The sequence below is a fragment of the Carassius gibelio genome, chromosome A2, assembly GCF_023724105.1.
Source record: "Carassius gibelio isolate Cgi1373 ecotype wild population from Czech Republic chromosome A2, carGib1.2-hapl.c, whole genome shotgun sequence".
NCBI lineage: Eukaryota > Metazoa > Chordata > Actinopteri > Cypriniformes > Cyprinidae > Carassius > Carassius gibelio.
In genome coordinates this window covers 27,412,834-27,430,814 of record NC_068372.1, presented here as the reverse complement: position 1 = coordinate 27,430,814, position 17,981 = coordinate 27,412,834, and the positions used below count along the sequence as shown (strand labels likewise).

The 17,981-nt window shown below is 34.9% G+C and overlaps 1 protein-coding gene across 3 annotated transcripts in view; it reads right to left on the bottom strand.

Annotated features, from left to right (window-relative positions):
* Positions 1–12,050, bottom strand: part of LOC127935670 (CD48 antigen) — a 46,380-nt gene extending 34,330 nt beyond the window's left edge. For 2 of the 3 annotated variants that reach the window (XM_052533763.1, XM_052533779.1), the window contains exons 1-2: positions 11,884–12,050; positions 8,237–8,545 (exon numbers count right to left, since the gene is read on the bottom strand). In XM_052533763.1, the coding sequence (XP_052389723.1) occupies positions 8,237–8,545; positions 11,884–11,938 (364 nt within the window). In that variant the 5' untranslated portion in view covers positions 11,939–12,050. The remainder of the gene's footprint in view (positions 1–8,236; positions 8,546–11,883) is intronic. The other variant, XM_052533771.1, reaches the window with a different exon arrangement.
* Positions 12,051–17,981: the final 5,931 nt, after the last annotated feature.

Genomic DNA, 17,981 nt, shown 5'->3' with positions numbered 1-17,981 from the left:
GGAACGTTTGTATACATTGAACATCTCGTTACAATCTAGTCTTTACAAAACAGTGGCAGTTATTTATGTTGCTTTGTCATTTTGGTCAAGAAGTGTCTGCTAAATGCAATGTGTAATTACAACAAGCTAAAACGCATGTGAATAAACTTACTTTAGCCAGTACAACGCTGTTTTCATCACCTGGGGGCTTAGATGGACACAGCAGAAAGCTTCGTAACTTTCCAAAGACTTGTGGCTTTTAAACTCCTGCATTGTGTAGTAACTTACACCAAAAACAATATAATTCACAATGTCCATATATGTGCGTGGAGGTAAATGGTCCAGGTCTCTGTGCCATTCCGCTGCAAGGAGCTCGTATGGGTCGATATTTTGGATGCCTGAGAGCTTCTCCAAATACCGCTGTTTTGCGCTTTGTGTAACCTAAAAAAAAAACTGTATTCCATTGTTCCTATGTTTTCCATATGTATCGTGTGAGGCACTGGAGCAGTTTTTAACGCAGCAGTAACTTCCAGGCATGGTAAAACAATGCGGAATTGCCAAAAAACTCCTCTACTACCGAGTTAACAGCACATGTAAACAATCCTGTTTCGCCGCCGGGATCCTGCCAACATGGCGGAGACTGTGATATCGAGGGGAGGGGCTCTGTGCTATGACGACAACTCCTCATTCTCAATATGATGCATTTTGAATGTCCAATGAGGCTGATTCAAGATTGCGGCGAGACCAGGAGTGATTTGAATGGACCTGTAACGACTGTTGAAGATTGCTGCTCAAATTAACTTTTAGAATTAAATTTTGCTGCTAAAAGTTTTTTTTTCTGGTTGCTCGACTGCAGTGTTATTGAATTTCATTTTTTTTTTTTTTTGCCAGTTTTCGGAAAAATAACATCTTATTATTCAAGCTAGTCATTGCTAACTCTGCTGCTAACATAACAGCGCAGTGGAAGTGGTGGCAAATAAGGAAAAACGAACTGTCCGAGAAATACACTTTTATGCATTCCAGGCCAGTGCTTTTGAGGAGTGTGTCTCATCTCCTAACAACCCTACAAAACCTCAAATGAAAAAGGCAAGAGGCAACGAAGAACAGCCATCGCTTCTGGAACTTCAGGATACCATCATCTCTGCCGTCATCGACAAGATGCAAGAAGCTTTGGTTCAAAGAAGACCTGACCTCTGAAGACAGAGCCATTCGCGGCCGGCTCTGGCCAACTGTAGAAGCGGCAAGAAAGAGAGGAGAGAAGGCTTATTTTGTGGGGATCAGAGCATTTGTGAATGGAAACGAAATTAAAGACACTTGAAAAGGAAAGATCTTGTATGCTCTGTTGAAGTGCAACCATTTCTTAAGGTAACCCCCCCCCCCATGTGTAATAAGGGGCATTGAGGCAGCTAATGATTACATTAGAGCAGTTATCTCTGCAGTTTTTGCAAAGAAGTTCATACAGTTATAGTCATTTTCCAAAACCGCTAAGCAAATATATACAGTTTCAATACATACCACATAGAGACATCGTTGCTGATGCTGCTCTTGTTCAATTTCAGCCTCGGGATCTGATTCTGGATCATAAATATACGGCTGAATCTGACTGTTAGCCATGGTTTGTTTTGGATGATGTTTTTTTCCTCACGGTAATGTCAAGCTTCCAGACACTCTCAACACAAAAGCCTACTGGCGCTTGTGATTCTTTAGCTACGCCCACACGTCATGCCTCCAACCGCTCGTGTTTTTCCAGGAAAAAACGGTACAGCCTATCTTTCTCTTATGAATATAATCAAACTAAAGACTTTTTGGAGTTATGAAGGATGCAGTACTACTCTATAGGTACTCAAGATTAACAGGAGATTGAGGGAAAATGAGCATTTCTCCCCCCCCCCCCCCCCCCCCCCCCCCTAAGGATGATGCCACCGTGATGATTGGAAAATATTGGAGAAAAGCTAATCTTGATAACAACTTTGGAAGCTGCTGGGAGCTGATGAAATTTGAAGTGCGTAAGTTAGCTATAAAACTAGGGAAGAAAATAGCCAAGACAAGAGAGAGGAAGAATCCAGAGTTATCACTAGAATAATAAAGTTATCAGAGAAAGTTAATTTAACTGGATGTGAATTTACAGAACTAACTTCTTTACAACTTAAATTGGACAAGATGTATGAAGACAAAGCTAAAGGGGCTTTTGTCAGATCTAGGAGGAAATGGCTTGAAAAAGGGGAAAATGCTCTAAATATTTCTTTAATCTAGAAAAAAGAAACTGAAGTATCATCCTTAAGTAAATTGAAAATCAATGATGTTGTCTGTGATGATAAGAACCAGATATCAAAATACATTGCTGATTTCTATCAAAGATTGTACTCTACTGATGTCGAAAATGTAAAAAATATGGATCTCTTCCTAGGGCCCTATTTAAACGATCTGAAACGCAAGTGTCAAAGCGTGAAGCGCAAGTAACTTTGTGGGCGGGTTTCGGCGCTGTTGCTATTTTCCCGGCGGGATAAATGGCTCTTGCGCCCGGCGCAAATCTAAAATGGGTTGGTCTGAAGTAGCTTCATTATTCATAGGTGTGGTTTGGGCGTAACGTGAAATAAACCAATCAGAGCGTCATCCAACATTCCCTTTAAAAGCAGGTGCGCAAGTTCCATTATGGATTGCTATTATTATGGCGTATTTACCAGGCGCACGCCAGGAGCGGTTCACAGCCGAGGAGACTGATGTTCTTGTAAGAGCAGTGAAAGACAGAGAAGTTGTGTTGTATGGGGATGGGAGAAACCCACCCAAAATAGCGTCATGATTTCCGTCATCTCATGTGTTAATATTTTTTTAGTGTAAAAATTTATGATTTGCAAAAATAACTGTTGCATCTGTGTAGATTACATGAGCAAAGTGTATGCGGGTTGTGCACGCTATACATTATGGTCAAGCATGCGCCCCTAAAATAGCATAATGAACAACGCGCAATGCGCCACTGACTTTAGACTAGGTTTTTTCTGGTCAGTGGCGCAATTGTTTAATGGAACAGCGAAATAGCACTAGGGATTGTTTGCGCCAGAACACGCCTCCTTTTTTGCGCAGAACCGCCCAGGGAGCGCAAGTTCATTCACTAGTTTAGCAACGTGCTTCTATGGAGGGAAAAGCGCGCTTTGCGCGGGTGCAAAATAGGAATGACACATGCGTCGGTGTACAAAGTCAATTGCGCTGGGTGCAAGATAGGGCCCCTAAAAAGTAAACAAAATTATATTGATGTCATTGACGATGGCTTTAAATTGGTTTGTGACAGAGAGATTTCTTTTATCAGAAGTGCAAAAATTAATTGCCTAAATAAATCACCAGGGAATTATGGGCTAATAAGTGAATTTTACAAAGTTTTTGACCAATTGTTAGCTCCTTTTTTAAAGTTTATATAGAAGCCATTAAGAAAGGGGAACTCCCACCAACTATGCGACAAGGACTTATTAAATTGATACCCAAACCAAACAAAGATAAATTAAGTATTGAAAATTTAAGACCAATTAGTTTTTTCAATAATGATGCTAAAATATTTGCACAAATTTTTGCTAAAAGATTAAAATCAGGGTTAGATGATATAATTGATGAAGAACAATCAGGCTTTATGCCAGGCCGGAATATAGGTAATAATATATGTGTTTTGAATATGATTGATTATAATGAATACATAGTAGATGATTGTTTTATCCTATTTGTCGATTTTTATAAAGCATTTGACATAGTCATCAATTTATGTTAAAAATGATCAAATGTTTTTGTTTTGGAGAACAATTTTTAAAGGCTATTCAAACTCTATACAGAGGATGTAACAGCTCAGTTAAACTTGCTCATGGCACAACTCCTAGATTTGAGGTAGGTCAAGGATGTCCCCTTAGCCCTTTTCTTTTTCTCCTTGTTACACATATCATGGCCATACATATTAAAAATGCCCAGTTCCAAGGTATATTGACATTAGGTACAGAATTTAAAATTTCACAGTTAGCGGATGACACGGCATTATTTCTCCGTAATAAGCATGAGGTTATCAAAGCAATCGATTCTATCACAAAATTATCTGAAGTCTCAGGTTTAAGAATGAATCTAAATAAATCTGCCTTGTCACTAAAGGAATGTGACTTATCAGTCATAAGTGGTATTCCTGTTAAAAATACAATAACATACTTGGGAGTTATCATTGATAAAATTAAAAAAAGCGTGGTAATCTAAATTTTGACCCCATAGTAGAGAAAATAAGGAAACTATTTAATATATGGTTGATGAGGGACTTGTCACTGAATGACAGAGTTTTATTGTCTAAGGCAGAAGTGATATCACATGCCGTCTATCTATCTTTATCCATGGGAATGCCAGCTAGTGTATATAAAAAACTTGATAAGATCTTATTTAATTTCATTTGGAGGAATAGATCCCATTATTTACATAAAGATATTTTATGTAATTTAAGGAAAGATGGTGGTCTTGAGGTGTTGACTTTTGAAACCTTAAGTAATTCCTTTTTGGTGAGATGGTTAAGTAATTTAATTAAGGAAGAAAAGAGCATTTGGAACACCTTTCCTAAACAGATTTTTGATTCACTGGGAGGATTAAACTTGTTGAAATGTGACTTTAAAATTGAGAAGTTGCCTGTGAAGTTGGCCATCTTTCACAAACATGCCCTGTTAGCCTGGAAAATGGTCTACAAGCTCAATTTTTCTGCCACAAACTGTTTTATTTGGAACTACAGGAATATGCAATATACAAAATAAATATATATATAAATGTATGTATATATATATATATATATATATATATATATATATATATATATCAGAGATGCTCACAAGTCTCTGAGCTAGAGTCCAAGTCAAGTCTCAAGTCTCTGAGCTAGAGTCCAAGTCAAGTCTCAAGTCTCTGAGCTAGAGTCCAAGTCAAGTCTCAAGTCTCTGAGCTAGAGTCCAAGTCAAGTCTCAAGTCTCTGAGCTAGAGTCCAAGTCAAGTCTCAAGTCTCTGAGCTAGAGTCCAAGTCAAGTCTCAAGTCTCTTTATTATATTAAGTCTCTGGTTATAATAAATGTTGCATCACGTACATCGATCCATCCAAGCTGCTTAGAACACTGCATTGCTATATATAAGGAATTCAAAGCATGTAATATGTTATTATGACAACTCTATTTATTAGCATACAATATCAACTTTGATTTTGGTATATAATCAGTGTAAACAGGCTATTGCAACATGACAAAAACACCAAGAATGCTTTACTTTTAAGTTAATATCTGTATTTTGCATTTATGGATTCAGTAATGGCCTTCTGTCTGTCCTGGCTGTATAGCTGCACACCTCTTGTCTGGCTTAAGAATGAACAAAGCTACGCTGACTTATGTTATTCATACAATACCTACTCACAAATAAACATCAAAAACAAAGCCGGCTGCAATGAATTTCTGTGCAAAACAGCTTTTACTACAAACACTTCCACACAAGAACATTGTTATCACACAAGAACATTTTGATAGAGAACCAAAAATATTTAAAGTAGATAAAATTTGAATAAATAAAATGGAAATGTCTACATACTATTACTACTGTAAACTTTGCAAATAGGACATCAGCCCCTTCAAGTCAATGAACAATAACAAAGTGGGCTGCAATGAATATCTGTGCAAAACGTCATGGCTCCGCTCCTACCCAATGACAGAGGCACGCAGGTTTTTTTCCACTGGAGTACTCACGTGAAGGATGCGTGCACAACTAATAACTAATATCATCACGCTATAAGGGTTGGCCTGCGCTGGGTGCGCCCCTCCCCCTATAACTGTTCTGTCTCGCGGAGGAGCTCATTTGTGTGCATCTGTGTGAAACACGCGCTCTGAAACACGCATAGGAAAAAAGAGCGACAGAAAGAACGGCTCCCCTCCAGCCGTGACTCGGCTCCCATCGTTCATGTTTATGAGCCGTTCAAAAGAATCGGTTCGTTCGCGAACGTCACAACTCTAACAGCGAGCTCATCTGACGTTTACTAAAAATTAACATTGTTCACGAGTCCCGGAGCTCGAGTCCGAGTCGAGTCTGAAGTCTTTCGAGGACGAGTCTCAAGTCGAGTCTGAAGTCACTGTTTGTGCGACTTAAGTCGCTCTCGAGTCCGAGTCTCAAACTCGAGTCCCCATCTCTGATATATATATATATATATATATATATATATATATATATATATATATATACATTGACATCACTACCAAAAAATGCCCAAACAAATACATTAGGAATCTAATGCACACTAAAACACTTCCTGCAGCAAGATCCTTTTGGGTTTCTCAGTTTGAAGAAATCAAATGGGAAAGAATGTGGTTAATTGGGGACAAGTTCCTCTTAAATAATAAAATAAAGGAGGTGTCTTATAAAATTGTACATGATGTTGAAAACTATATAAGACGTAAAACTGGACAAACTTTAACATTGAGGGGAAAAGATGTGTTTATTTACTTTGAAGATAGTGGAACAGATAGGGATTTTTCTTTTTTTGTCCAATAGTTTTTAGTCTTAGGAAAATTCCATATTCATAAGAAGAATTTTGACCAAATTTTGAAAATTTTGAACACCTTTTAGCAGAGCTAAAACAATATCACACCACTGTAAGAGGTCTTAAAAATAGAAAGGCTATTAAGACCGATCTTGTACTCTCTAAATATGTTTAATTTGAATCCTTTTATGTAATTTGGTCTCGTTTCATATTTATTTCTATTTTATTTTGTGGTTATTGTTTGTCTTGTATGTCTGTTTTAGTAGTGTATTTTGTGTATCAACCCTGGCATAAACAGATGTTGTTGTATTGTATCGTTAATATATATATATAAAAAAATTAATAATAATTTTGAATGTCCAATAGTCCTCAAATAACATTATAATCCAATAACGTCTAATTAACTAAAACGCGGCATAAATTTTGTCATAATTTTGTCATCAGATATAATTTTTTTAGCTCATCATTAATTGACTGTCTGCAACTAACAAAACACCGTCACTGATGAGTGCGCTAAGGCAGGGCCAAACCATTTCATGCAGGTGGTCGGTCAATATGGATGTTTTATTTTTTGGTCAATGGTGATATTTAACTTTTATTGCCAAAATAAGTAAAATCAAAGACATCATTCATTTTATTATTATTTGAAATATACTCAATGATGATGTTTTATATAGTGTATAATATAATACAAATTTTACAATTAGTTTTTACCTATTTGTTGGGCCCCCTGTCAGTAAGGGGTCCTTGGAATTGTCCTATCTTTTCCCCCCTATATGGCGCCCATGTGTGGTGTGCATGAAAATAATATGGCGGCAGAGCAAACTTATCCATGGTTCTCATGTAGACCTTCTACGTCATCACCAAATAAGTGTGTGTTATAAGTTAAGTGATCGGTGTTTAAATTGTTTATTTTCCTTTTTATTATATAGCTTTCAAATGAGGTAAAAGTTAGTTTTTGTTAATTTCGTTTAAAAGATGTATTTATATTTTGTCCAATTCTTTCTTATTACTGAAATTGTTTTCTTTGGTCAAGGTCTCATTGTACTTGAATCATATTTAGTATTTAGTTTTTCTTTGTTTATTGACAAGTTTATCTTAGAATTTATATATATATATATATATATATAAGTTTTCAGTGTTTGTGTGTGTTCACATGGGTGATTTTTCTTGGGATTCCTCCTTGCCTTCGTGACTCTCTTCTCCTCCACTGGTAAGCCTCAGCAGCACTTACAATTTCTCCCTCTGTTTCCTTCCCTAAAGTATGCATGTGTTCTAAATTGTTTTAAAATTATTGAAATAAAGTTTGTTGTTCCTTTTAAAATGAACCTAGTCTCTGGCTGAACTGTACAGTAACATGTGTGTCCAGTAATATTGCAATTAGGAAATAAATAAAATCATTCTCTTGGTGAAAGTCCCTGGGTGGCATAGTCTGTGTTTTTGGGGCAGGTTCATCCTAGATTATAACCTCCTCTGTTTTTTTTTTTTTTTTTCTGCTCTCAGCATCGGAACATTTGGTTACACTATACTGTATGTATGCCTTATTATTTTTTATTCATACTATGTGCATAATTGAAACCTGCTTACCTTTTGAACCGGTATATCACCCAGCACTAGTGTCAGATAAACTGAATATAATTTCATTCATATGTAAAAAAAAAAAAAAAATATATGATAAAAGCATTTAATTTAACTACCTAACAATGCACAAAGAAAAGTGTGTGCATATATGAGTCTTTCTCACCTATAACAGATACTCTGTATGTAACAATATTGTAGTCTGATTCTCCACGTTTTTGTGCTGTGTAGAGTCCACTGTCTGTCTTCTGCATGTTCTTCAGTGTCAGAGAGAAGGTTTTAGCATTGAAATCCACTCTGTCCTTGTAGGAAGAGTGAGGTCTTACTTCTTTTGAGTTCTGAAAATATTTAACTATATTAATGTTTTTTTCATTTTTCCATGATAAATCATCAAACTCTGGTAGTTCTTGAGTCTGTATCTCCAGTTGAACAGAATCTCCCGTCTGAACAAACACAGAGATCTCAGCACTGAACCCTGAGGAGAGAGAAAGAAACTTATTCACTAGACCTGTTGTACATTTCTTTTCTGAAATGAGAATGATCCAATATATTCATGTTTGAGATTTTGATATTAATATTAATGCAGTTATTTTGTGTGTGTGTGTTTGTGTGTGTGTGTATATATATATATATATATATATATATATATATATATATATATATATATGTATATATATATGTGTGTGTGTGTGTGTGTGTGTGTGTGTGTATGTATATGTATGTATACATAGGCCAGGCCTATGTTACAATGAAATGATGTGATGCATGAGTTAATATGAATAACATTTTAATTAAACAACTACAATCATAGTAGTATATTGACTGATTTGTTGAACTTTCAACCTTGTAAGCATGTAATAATAATTACAGTATAAACCACTGACAAAAAAGCCTGGTGTAAACATTAGTATACAAATCACTCAAACTAAAGATTGCAGAAATATAAAAACAAATCTGTTGCTTTATGGCACTACTTTTGGTAATTCAAATTCACTGTAAAAAACATATGTAAACATGTGGACTGTTAACTTTAGACCAGTGGTTCTCAAACGTTTTTGATTGTTCCAAATAATTTCACTAAATATTATGACCAATTAATGTTTTTATATATATATATATATATATATATATATATATATATATATATATATATATAAAGAAAAACCTACAGGGAAAAACACTTGCATCATTTGAAACATGCAAAATAGCACAGAGACAATAGCTGTTATTATTATTATTCTCTCCTATTTATTTATTTATTGCGGGTTCCATGTTGTCCACTAAGGCATAGGACACACAAAGGCTTTCCTCCTCACTAACGACATTAAACACCGTGTCTACACCAGACGTGAGCAGCAAAACATATTAGGTCTAGAACACATTATAATCAGTGACGCTATCTGCGAGCCGCGCCAAAATACAATAAAAATCAATCAATGACGCTGTCTACACTGGATGCGGCATGACAAAACCTGACATTAAACTGATGCATTGTTCTAATTATGACATACTGACACAAAGTCAAGGTCGCGTTGTTGCGTCCAGTAGAGCGGTTGTGGTACAGAACTGTATAGCGTCCGGCAGGCACGTGCACAAAGAGTATAGAAGTAACAAGAGGCGAAACTCCATTGCAGTTTTGACAACAATCGCTAGATGGCGCTGCTATCACGCTGCCGCCATTTTGGACTGAACCAACGGCTTTACCGTTGGCAGAACTACCGTATACACTGCAGCATTAACAATTATGTCTGTAAGGCAAGGCAAGGCAAGTTTATTTATATAGCACATTTCGTACACAATGGTAATTCAAAGTGCTTTTTTTTAGTGCCTACATAAAAGAAAGTAAAATAATCATGAAGAAAAATAATAACAAAAATAAAACAAGCAATTTTAAAACTTTTTGATGTTTATATAGTTATTATTATTTTACAAGAACGATGTGATGTGAGAACATGCAGATATGTTGCTGTGTGTAGCCTGTAGTGTAGAAGTAACACTAGCGTGCTGTTTGAGGGAGAAAAGTTTCACAGACATCTAAGGGTCTGGTCTTTTTTATGTTATTTGACTAAACTTTTATTATATTACAGTACTTATTTATTTTTTAACACGTTGAGTGCCTTAAAAATAATTATCACAACACTGGTTAGGCTTATTCAGGTTTTCTCATTCTTTGAATTATCATTATAAAAATAAAAACAATTCAGGAATTAATTATATAATTATATTTTAAATGTGACGCAAATATATATTTTTTCTACAATAGCAACAGTGCTTTCAAGAGCAAGACCACTTTAGCCTGTAAACTGAATAATATCTCTCTGGAAATAAATGTAAAAAAATCAGTGTCAATAAAAAATGCATAACATACCTGACATCAAAGTGCAGTGTGAAGGAGATGAATAACAAATGTAGCATGTCATATGTTTACATTGCAAATGTGTTCAATTTTAGACAATAACAACTACAACAGTAATAATAATATTAATCATTCCAGCGGATCAGTTTTTTTTATGTTTTGTATCAATATTTAAGGTGGACTTATTGATTAGGTGCAAGAGTAGTAGTGATGGTTAAAATAATAGATTAATGCTGAAACAGAGAAGAAAAAGCCATCAGGTTGGGACAATTTAAGACATTTGAGTTTCTAATCCCAGAGCTATTATTATTTTAAACTTAAAATTGTCTTCTCTATTGTTTCTTTGCATCAAAGCATTTGCTGCTGTATCAATACATAACCATCCATATCGATTCGTGAATCCGGAAGGAATGCATCACAATATATTGCTGTATTGATATTTTGAACAGCACCATTTAAAGCCTTGTTCCATGTGCCCCTTTTATACTTTGAGCACCTGCCCCTCCAAAGGTCTCTGCACGGCCCTGGCGTCCGGTATAGAAATGAGTGAATGCAATGGTAAGATATGTATTGTCAAATCTCTCCGCTCGCACATGGTTTTTCTTTGCTCTTGCACAAAACCGGACACATATAAGCTGCCCTCCCCCTAAAACAGTGCACGCACTTAAAACCACAGACAGTAAAAAAAAAAAAAAAACAGGTCTTAAAACGGGTACCTCCTCTCGCTCAAACTGTGTCATGTGCACGTTCAAATCTCTCTTTGCTCATGCGCTATAGATATTAATTATTTTCACACCTGAATTAAACATTGTTGAATTTTTAAATAACCTATTTTAACGATGACATCCAACTTTCATTTTGGTATCTTTATTTTAATGGCCCTTGATGGTTTATTCCCAGGAGATCTTAATGCTGCTTCATGAATAAACAACATTATATTTTACACATTTTCAATAGTATAAAATCTAATTTGAGGCATTTTGACAACTTATATATATATTATTTTTCCAGAATTGCAGTGCCTGTAGTATTCAAGAGATTGTAATATCCTTCTAGATTCTAATTCTTGATAAACTTTCCTTTTGAATTCTTATTTTTCAAGTTCCAACATAGTTAATTCCTATAGATATTGGTATTTCAAAGATATTGAAACCTCCGTGAGTAAATTGGTAAATTGTTCAAAAATCAAACGTGGGTCTCTTTGCATACAACTGATACTGTTTTTTTTTTTTTTCATTTAAATTTAAAATAAAAATGTATTGTCTTCCTACAGAAAAAAAAAAGTATTAACTTGTTAGAAAATAGACTAGAATAGATTAAATAGTTGTATACAGAATATTCAGTAAATGCTGAACGGCAAAGCCGTGGTGATATCTGAACCATGGCTTTGGCGCTCTTCACAATCAGAAAAACCATTAATAATCCTTCAGTTGTATAATAAACAAATTTAAATTTACCTGTTTTGAAGGTCAGAAGAAAAATAAGTAAAACGAGTAGGTGATTTAATAACATGATCCTAAATTAAAAAGCTTAAAATCTTTAAAAGAAACAAATCTCGAAATGACTGCTGCTGCATTGACTCCCTAAAGAAACGGAAGTTCAGTGTCACACTGATGAGAAAAAGAAAGAAAAACTTCCTGCTGAGCCTCAGAGTTTTAATCAGATATAATACAAAAGAGCAATAGACATAAAAAGACAAAATAATGGAAACCTAAGTGTAGAAACACATTTCAGCAAACATCTCATTATTAATGTATGGGTGTTTGCATGTACGATATCTGTTACTCAAAAGATTTGTAACCAATTTTAACAACTTAATAAAAGACAGTTTTGCAAACAACACACATTTCACACTTGCACCACATCCTTCCTTTCTCATGTCTACTCTGCTGGAAAAAAACACATCTGAATTCAATGAAATATAGTTTCTGACACTTTTTACTCTCTGCACATTTTGACACAGACATCAAGATGCATAGAACCATAAGTTACAAAAGACAACAGAGGAAACTCTGCTATATTGATTGGAAACAGTGAGATGTCAAAATAATCAGTTTTATCTAAGCTCATACTATGGCGGAAACATGAACATTAAAATAAGAACCAAACTTTCCGGTGTTCAATCACTTGTTAGACTTCCTACCCAGCAGTTTACTACTTCATTTACACCAATGAAATGATGGCTGAACAGAATGAATGATGAGAAATAGGAATATCCTCAAACTTTTTTAGGAACTACTCTGGAAACTAAACACGTGGTGTGTTATCACCATATACAGTATGTAAAGATCTGCATACTGAAACCACACAAAATAACACAATGTTAAACCAGATGGCACCTACAAACAAAAGTTGCTTGATCTTTTCTCAACTAACTTCTCTTTTTTTTTCTTTTTTTCTTTTGCAATGACTTTTAATAAGTGGTTGTTTTCACGGATGGGTGTAAGTCAGTTAACCATGACCACATGTCTCACAATATTTTAGTTTCAATTTTGAAAAGTATATTTATATCAATGCATTTGGCAGATGCTTTTATCCAAAACAACTTACTTTGCATTAAAGTTAATATATACACTTTATTTTATGAGTTCATTAATTCCCTTGAAATATACAAATTTTGTTAGTGCTATATAAATGGCACTTAGATTTTCTGTTATCTAATGCAATTAAGACATCAAGGGCCAGACTGACTAAACAGGGCAAATTAGTCGAAATTAGGGTAGTGGAAATTTCTGTGAGTCCTGACCATAAATTTAGGTGAGGCGGATGTCTAGAGTCTGTGTGATTCAGCCTGAAGGTGAGGCTCCAATGTTTAACAATTCAGAAGAGGAAAACATTGGCACTTCGATTCTCAGAATCAACTTCTTTCATGTAGAGATTCTAGCTTGCAGTATTTCTAGACATGAAAGATAAGACCAACATTATTCTTTGCTATTTTTGTGGGACAAATACCGAAGTACATTGTTTTAAAGTTGCATTCAAGATACAATTCCATTATTGCTAATACAATTGATAATTCCATTATCTATTCAAATCCTACCAATTATGAATAAAATTACAATCCCAAAAGATGTGAAAATTGTCTTTTTAATATTTAACTTGGGGGGTTATGAAAAACCTTATATTCTCCCAAGCAGACTGCCTCCATAAACCTGAATTCTGTATGTTGCTTCATGGTTGGCATCATCTGAGGTCCTCTAAGGGGTTGGCATAATCTCTTTTCAGGTCTTTTAGCTGTCGTCATCTGTGTTTTACATTTAAGGTATAACTTCTTGATACAATTTTCTTATTCAGTTTCATTTATATGTACTGTTGTGGATCCTGTACCTTCCACATGTTTTATATTCTTATTGGAGTAATGTCTAACTTGAAGATATCTGAAAAAGTCTTTGTTATCGAAGTTGTATCTGTTGTAAGCTTTCTAGTCTACTCATCTTCCAAAAGTTCCAGGTCAGGCACCAGCATAACATTGCTGCACCGAGAGCTGGGGTCTGAGTTCTCATGAAGCTGTGGTAAACAAGAAAGAGAGTGAGATCACTTCAGTGCTAGAGAGAGAGAGAGAAAATGTTCTCTTTGTCAACACAAAAAGAACTGAGGTCACTTTCAGCTGGTTCCCTTTCTGGTTCACTGGGTTTGGTTCTTATAAAATGAAATGTGAAAACACCCTTAATGTCTTGAAAATATTTTGGTGTCAGAAAAATTTATGTTTTCCAAAGTTATGTTTTCCAAAACTATAAATGTCTGAAATACAATTACATCTTAGCTCTGTGTTCACAGATACTACATCTTGAAAATATGACCCAAATAAGAGTTTCCACAGGAGAATATCATCTGAACAAGTAACATCTGACACTGTTCTGATCAACAGAGGAAAAAAGAATTACAACAAATTGCGCTATCAATGGTGTTTAAATCTAATGTTCGTTAGCTCATACGTCATCAAACTGTGCCAATTATTATTGTACTTTGTTTTCAAATTCAATCTGCCTTATTTAAGGCTTTGAAGACTCGTCACCTGCAACATCCTCATGTGTGATATAGCATACTAGCCGGGACAACAACTTTATGTTTACAGTCGTGACATAATGACGCAGTGCCATGCTCGAATTTATATAGTTTTGAACACTGTTTATGTACTTGTTCAAAATTTTATTTTGGATATATATATATATATATATATATATATATATATTTATTTATTTATTTATTTATTTATTTATTTTTATGGACTTCAGCTTTCCTTAGCAGTACACACGTACACATCACACTCACCTATAACAGATAGACTACTCTGGTAGTTCTTGTGTCCAGTTTAATGCGCCTAAATGCCATAACAGCAAAAAAAAAAAAAAACACACACATGCAAACAAACAATGATTCTGTGGTACCAATGGAGGAAGTTGAACATGTGTGATGTAGTGTTACTTAAGCCTTAAACACAGAAGAATCATTGAATCACTTCCACATAGCTTTAGTGCCAGTTCAAATGAAAAAAATCATTAAGAGGCTACTTCAATGTTCATTCAAACCTAAATATTTCCATATTACAGGAGTCACAGGGAGTTGATGAAGAGGTCTACATTAGTTGGCAGTCTAACAGCTGCTGTGAAAAGGCAGGCACATCACTGCAGATGTGGGTGTGTCCAAAAGCCTAGGAGACTTGCTGCCTTATAAGGCGATGGCTTTGCAGGCAGTGTTTTTGGACGAAGGCACCTCGTGAAAGTGATTTCACCAATGACTTCTGAGGCAGCATAACGGTTTAATGATCTACAACAAAATAAAAAGAGTTTTGGTGATAACTAAACAAATATTTAATTACTATAATACTGATTTCTCTCTAAAATAACAAATGGGAAATAACATCAAAAGTGCAAAAGTTAGTCAGAAATATAAATTTACACACAAACTGACCACCAAACGCAACTTTCAGATGCTTTATTTATTTTTTAGCACAATAGTCATAGAATGGAATGCACAGGATTGCGGGATAGCAAAGGCAGAAAAGGATAAATATATGCTGCCTTCAAAATTCAGTCAGAAGAAGGTACCTCCAGAGACAGGAAGTAAAGTAGAATTTGGATTCAGACGTGCTTTGACACCTTCCTGCTTCTGAAGGCAGCATTTTAGAGTTTTCAGATGCAGCATGTGTGATGCTTTTTTTAACAGTATATCTGACTTCCTGATTTCAGTACCTGACTTGAACTAGTCCCACAATGTTTTTTGTTGTTGTTGTTGTTAAACCTCTTTTAATTTTGTACAATAAGTCATGATTTATGATTGGTTGTACATAATCTTAATTTGTGACCAAGATTTAACTAAAATAAGAGAAGTAGTCTGAAAAAACAAGGCAACAAATTATATGCCTATTCGTAAGCTTCATCAGCACTTTCTCTGGTAAAGATATCTCCAAGACTAAGCCAAGAATCAACAAAAGGACAGTTAAAATAAGATATTAATGAATTAATGTATTTCTTTATTTATTTATTTACTGGATTAGAAACAAATGGCCCGAAATAAGATTTAATGCCATCTAGTGGTTTTTAATAAAAATGCAATGAAAATATTTGTGATTTGGCAACTGTATGTACCGTACAACAGTGTTAATTTTGACACGAAATTTTAATTTAGTTTTAGTCTTAGTCTTTTGACTATAATTCTTTTTAGTTTTAGTCAAGTTTTAGTCATCTGATTTGTTTTAATTTTAGTCTTATTTTAGTCGGCTAAAATTGCTTGGTATTTTAGTCGACTAAAATTGCTTGGTATTTTAGTCGACTAAAATAAGAATAAAATCAATAACAGATTTAGGCTACTAGACAATTTTTTACAGCTGGTATAGGAAACAAACTTAACCAAAATATATAAAACACAAATTCAACTTTATTTCAACACAACTGTGTCTTTATTTCAATTCAAAAGCTTTTATGCAGCAACAAACACTGTCATGATAATGTAAACAATAACTAGCTGCCAATTGACCATCAATAAAAGAAAAATAACGTTAGGTCCAGGACCTTAAAGCTTACAGCTGAGCTGAACAATAAGTGCATACATTTAAAGTAAATATTTAATAAGTTTGCAGCTAGGTGGATAAAAAAAGTAACAAGATTTTATAAGGTATTCATTTGTCTAGCAATATTGTATGTTTTAAATACTACAATATTGCTAGATTTGTATGTATAATGATAGGATGTGAACATTCATGTTTCACATGACTAATATAGAAATATTTGTGATATTGTCAACAAGTAGAACATTATAAAATATACTAAACATTAGTATTAATCAAATGTATTTAACATGATATTACGTATTAGTATTGTGCTCGCATCTAATTTGAAGAAGGGGCTATTTTACAGTACTTTTCAGTTCGTAATATTTAATGCTACAACATCTACGCACTGCACTAATCCAATTTTGCTTAGCTCAATAAACAAAAGAACATCAGTGTAAAATTACATTTGAGAAAATGTCCGGGTGGCTCGTCTGTAAATGTCTTTTCAAATTGGTTGTGTTCTTGCCACGAATGAGCGCTCTGCGTGCTTTACACTTTGTTTTGTTTTGTTCGTCGTCAAACGTGAAGTGAGCTGTGGACATTTTGTCGCTCTTTTAGACAGTAGGGACTTTAAGCAACAGCTGCGAATGGAACGGCTACAGCGACCGGAAGTTTGCCGTCACACCGCTGTAGCCAAGACCGTAAAAGTCACTAAGCAACGGTAAAACAGAACAGCGCAACGCAGCATTAATTCATTTATTGAGATCCAAAAAAATATATAATTTAAAAAAGCAAGAGAATGATTGCTTTTGGCGTTAAATGACAATCTTTTGTCAGAAGAGGAGTTTTTAATATTGTATGATGTAAATAAGTCTAAAAACATAACATTTATTTACCTAACCTCTCACGTTGTAGCGACTCCGGCAAATCAGCTGTTCTCCCGTAGTAGACCGTTAAATTAGAACGTCACAAAGTAGCAGTTAAATTCGCGCAGGCGCAATACAACGCCAGAATGGCGTTGCCGTTCCACCAGAGGCTGTTGCTTAAAGTCCCTATCACCTCTTCGAATGCCGACTTCCCGGGAGCTCATAAAAACTGAAAACCTTCGCTTCACGTCTCAATAAGTCAGGCTCTGATTGGTTCTCTTCTCTCATGCAGTCTGTTCTGTTTTGCCGGTTCTTTTGTTCATTCCTCGCATCTCTCCCGTCTGCTGATTTGATTTTCGTCACAGTCTATTTTCGTCTCGTCCTTTATCCGTTGACGACAATGTCAATCAATTTAGTCATAGTTTTAGTCTCCATCAGTGCCTTCTATTTTAGTTTTCGTTTCGTTTTCGTCTGCAAAAATATATTCGTGACGAAAATAATGACGAAAATATTTAGTCAACGAAATTAACACTGCTGTACAAGAATGACAAAAGTAATGTTTGTACTGGATTTGCATACTGCATTAGCTTGTCTGATTTCATACCTCTTTGAATTGAAATGCATACTTGTTAAATAAATTATGAGCGCTGAGGTCAATATTACACCTATCTGCTGATTTTCATGTGTGGTAGTCACA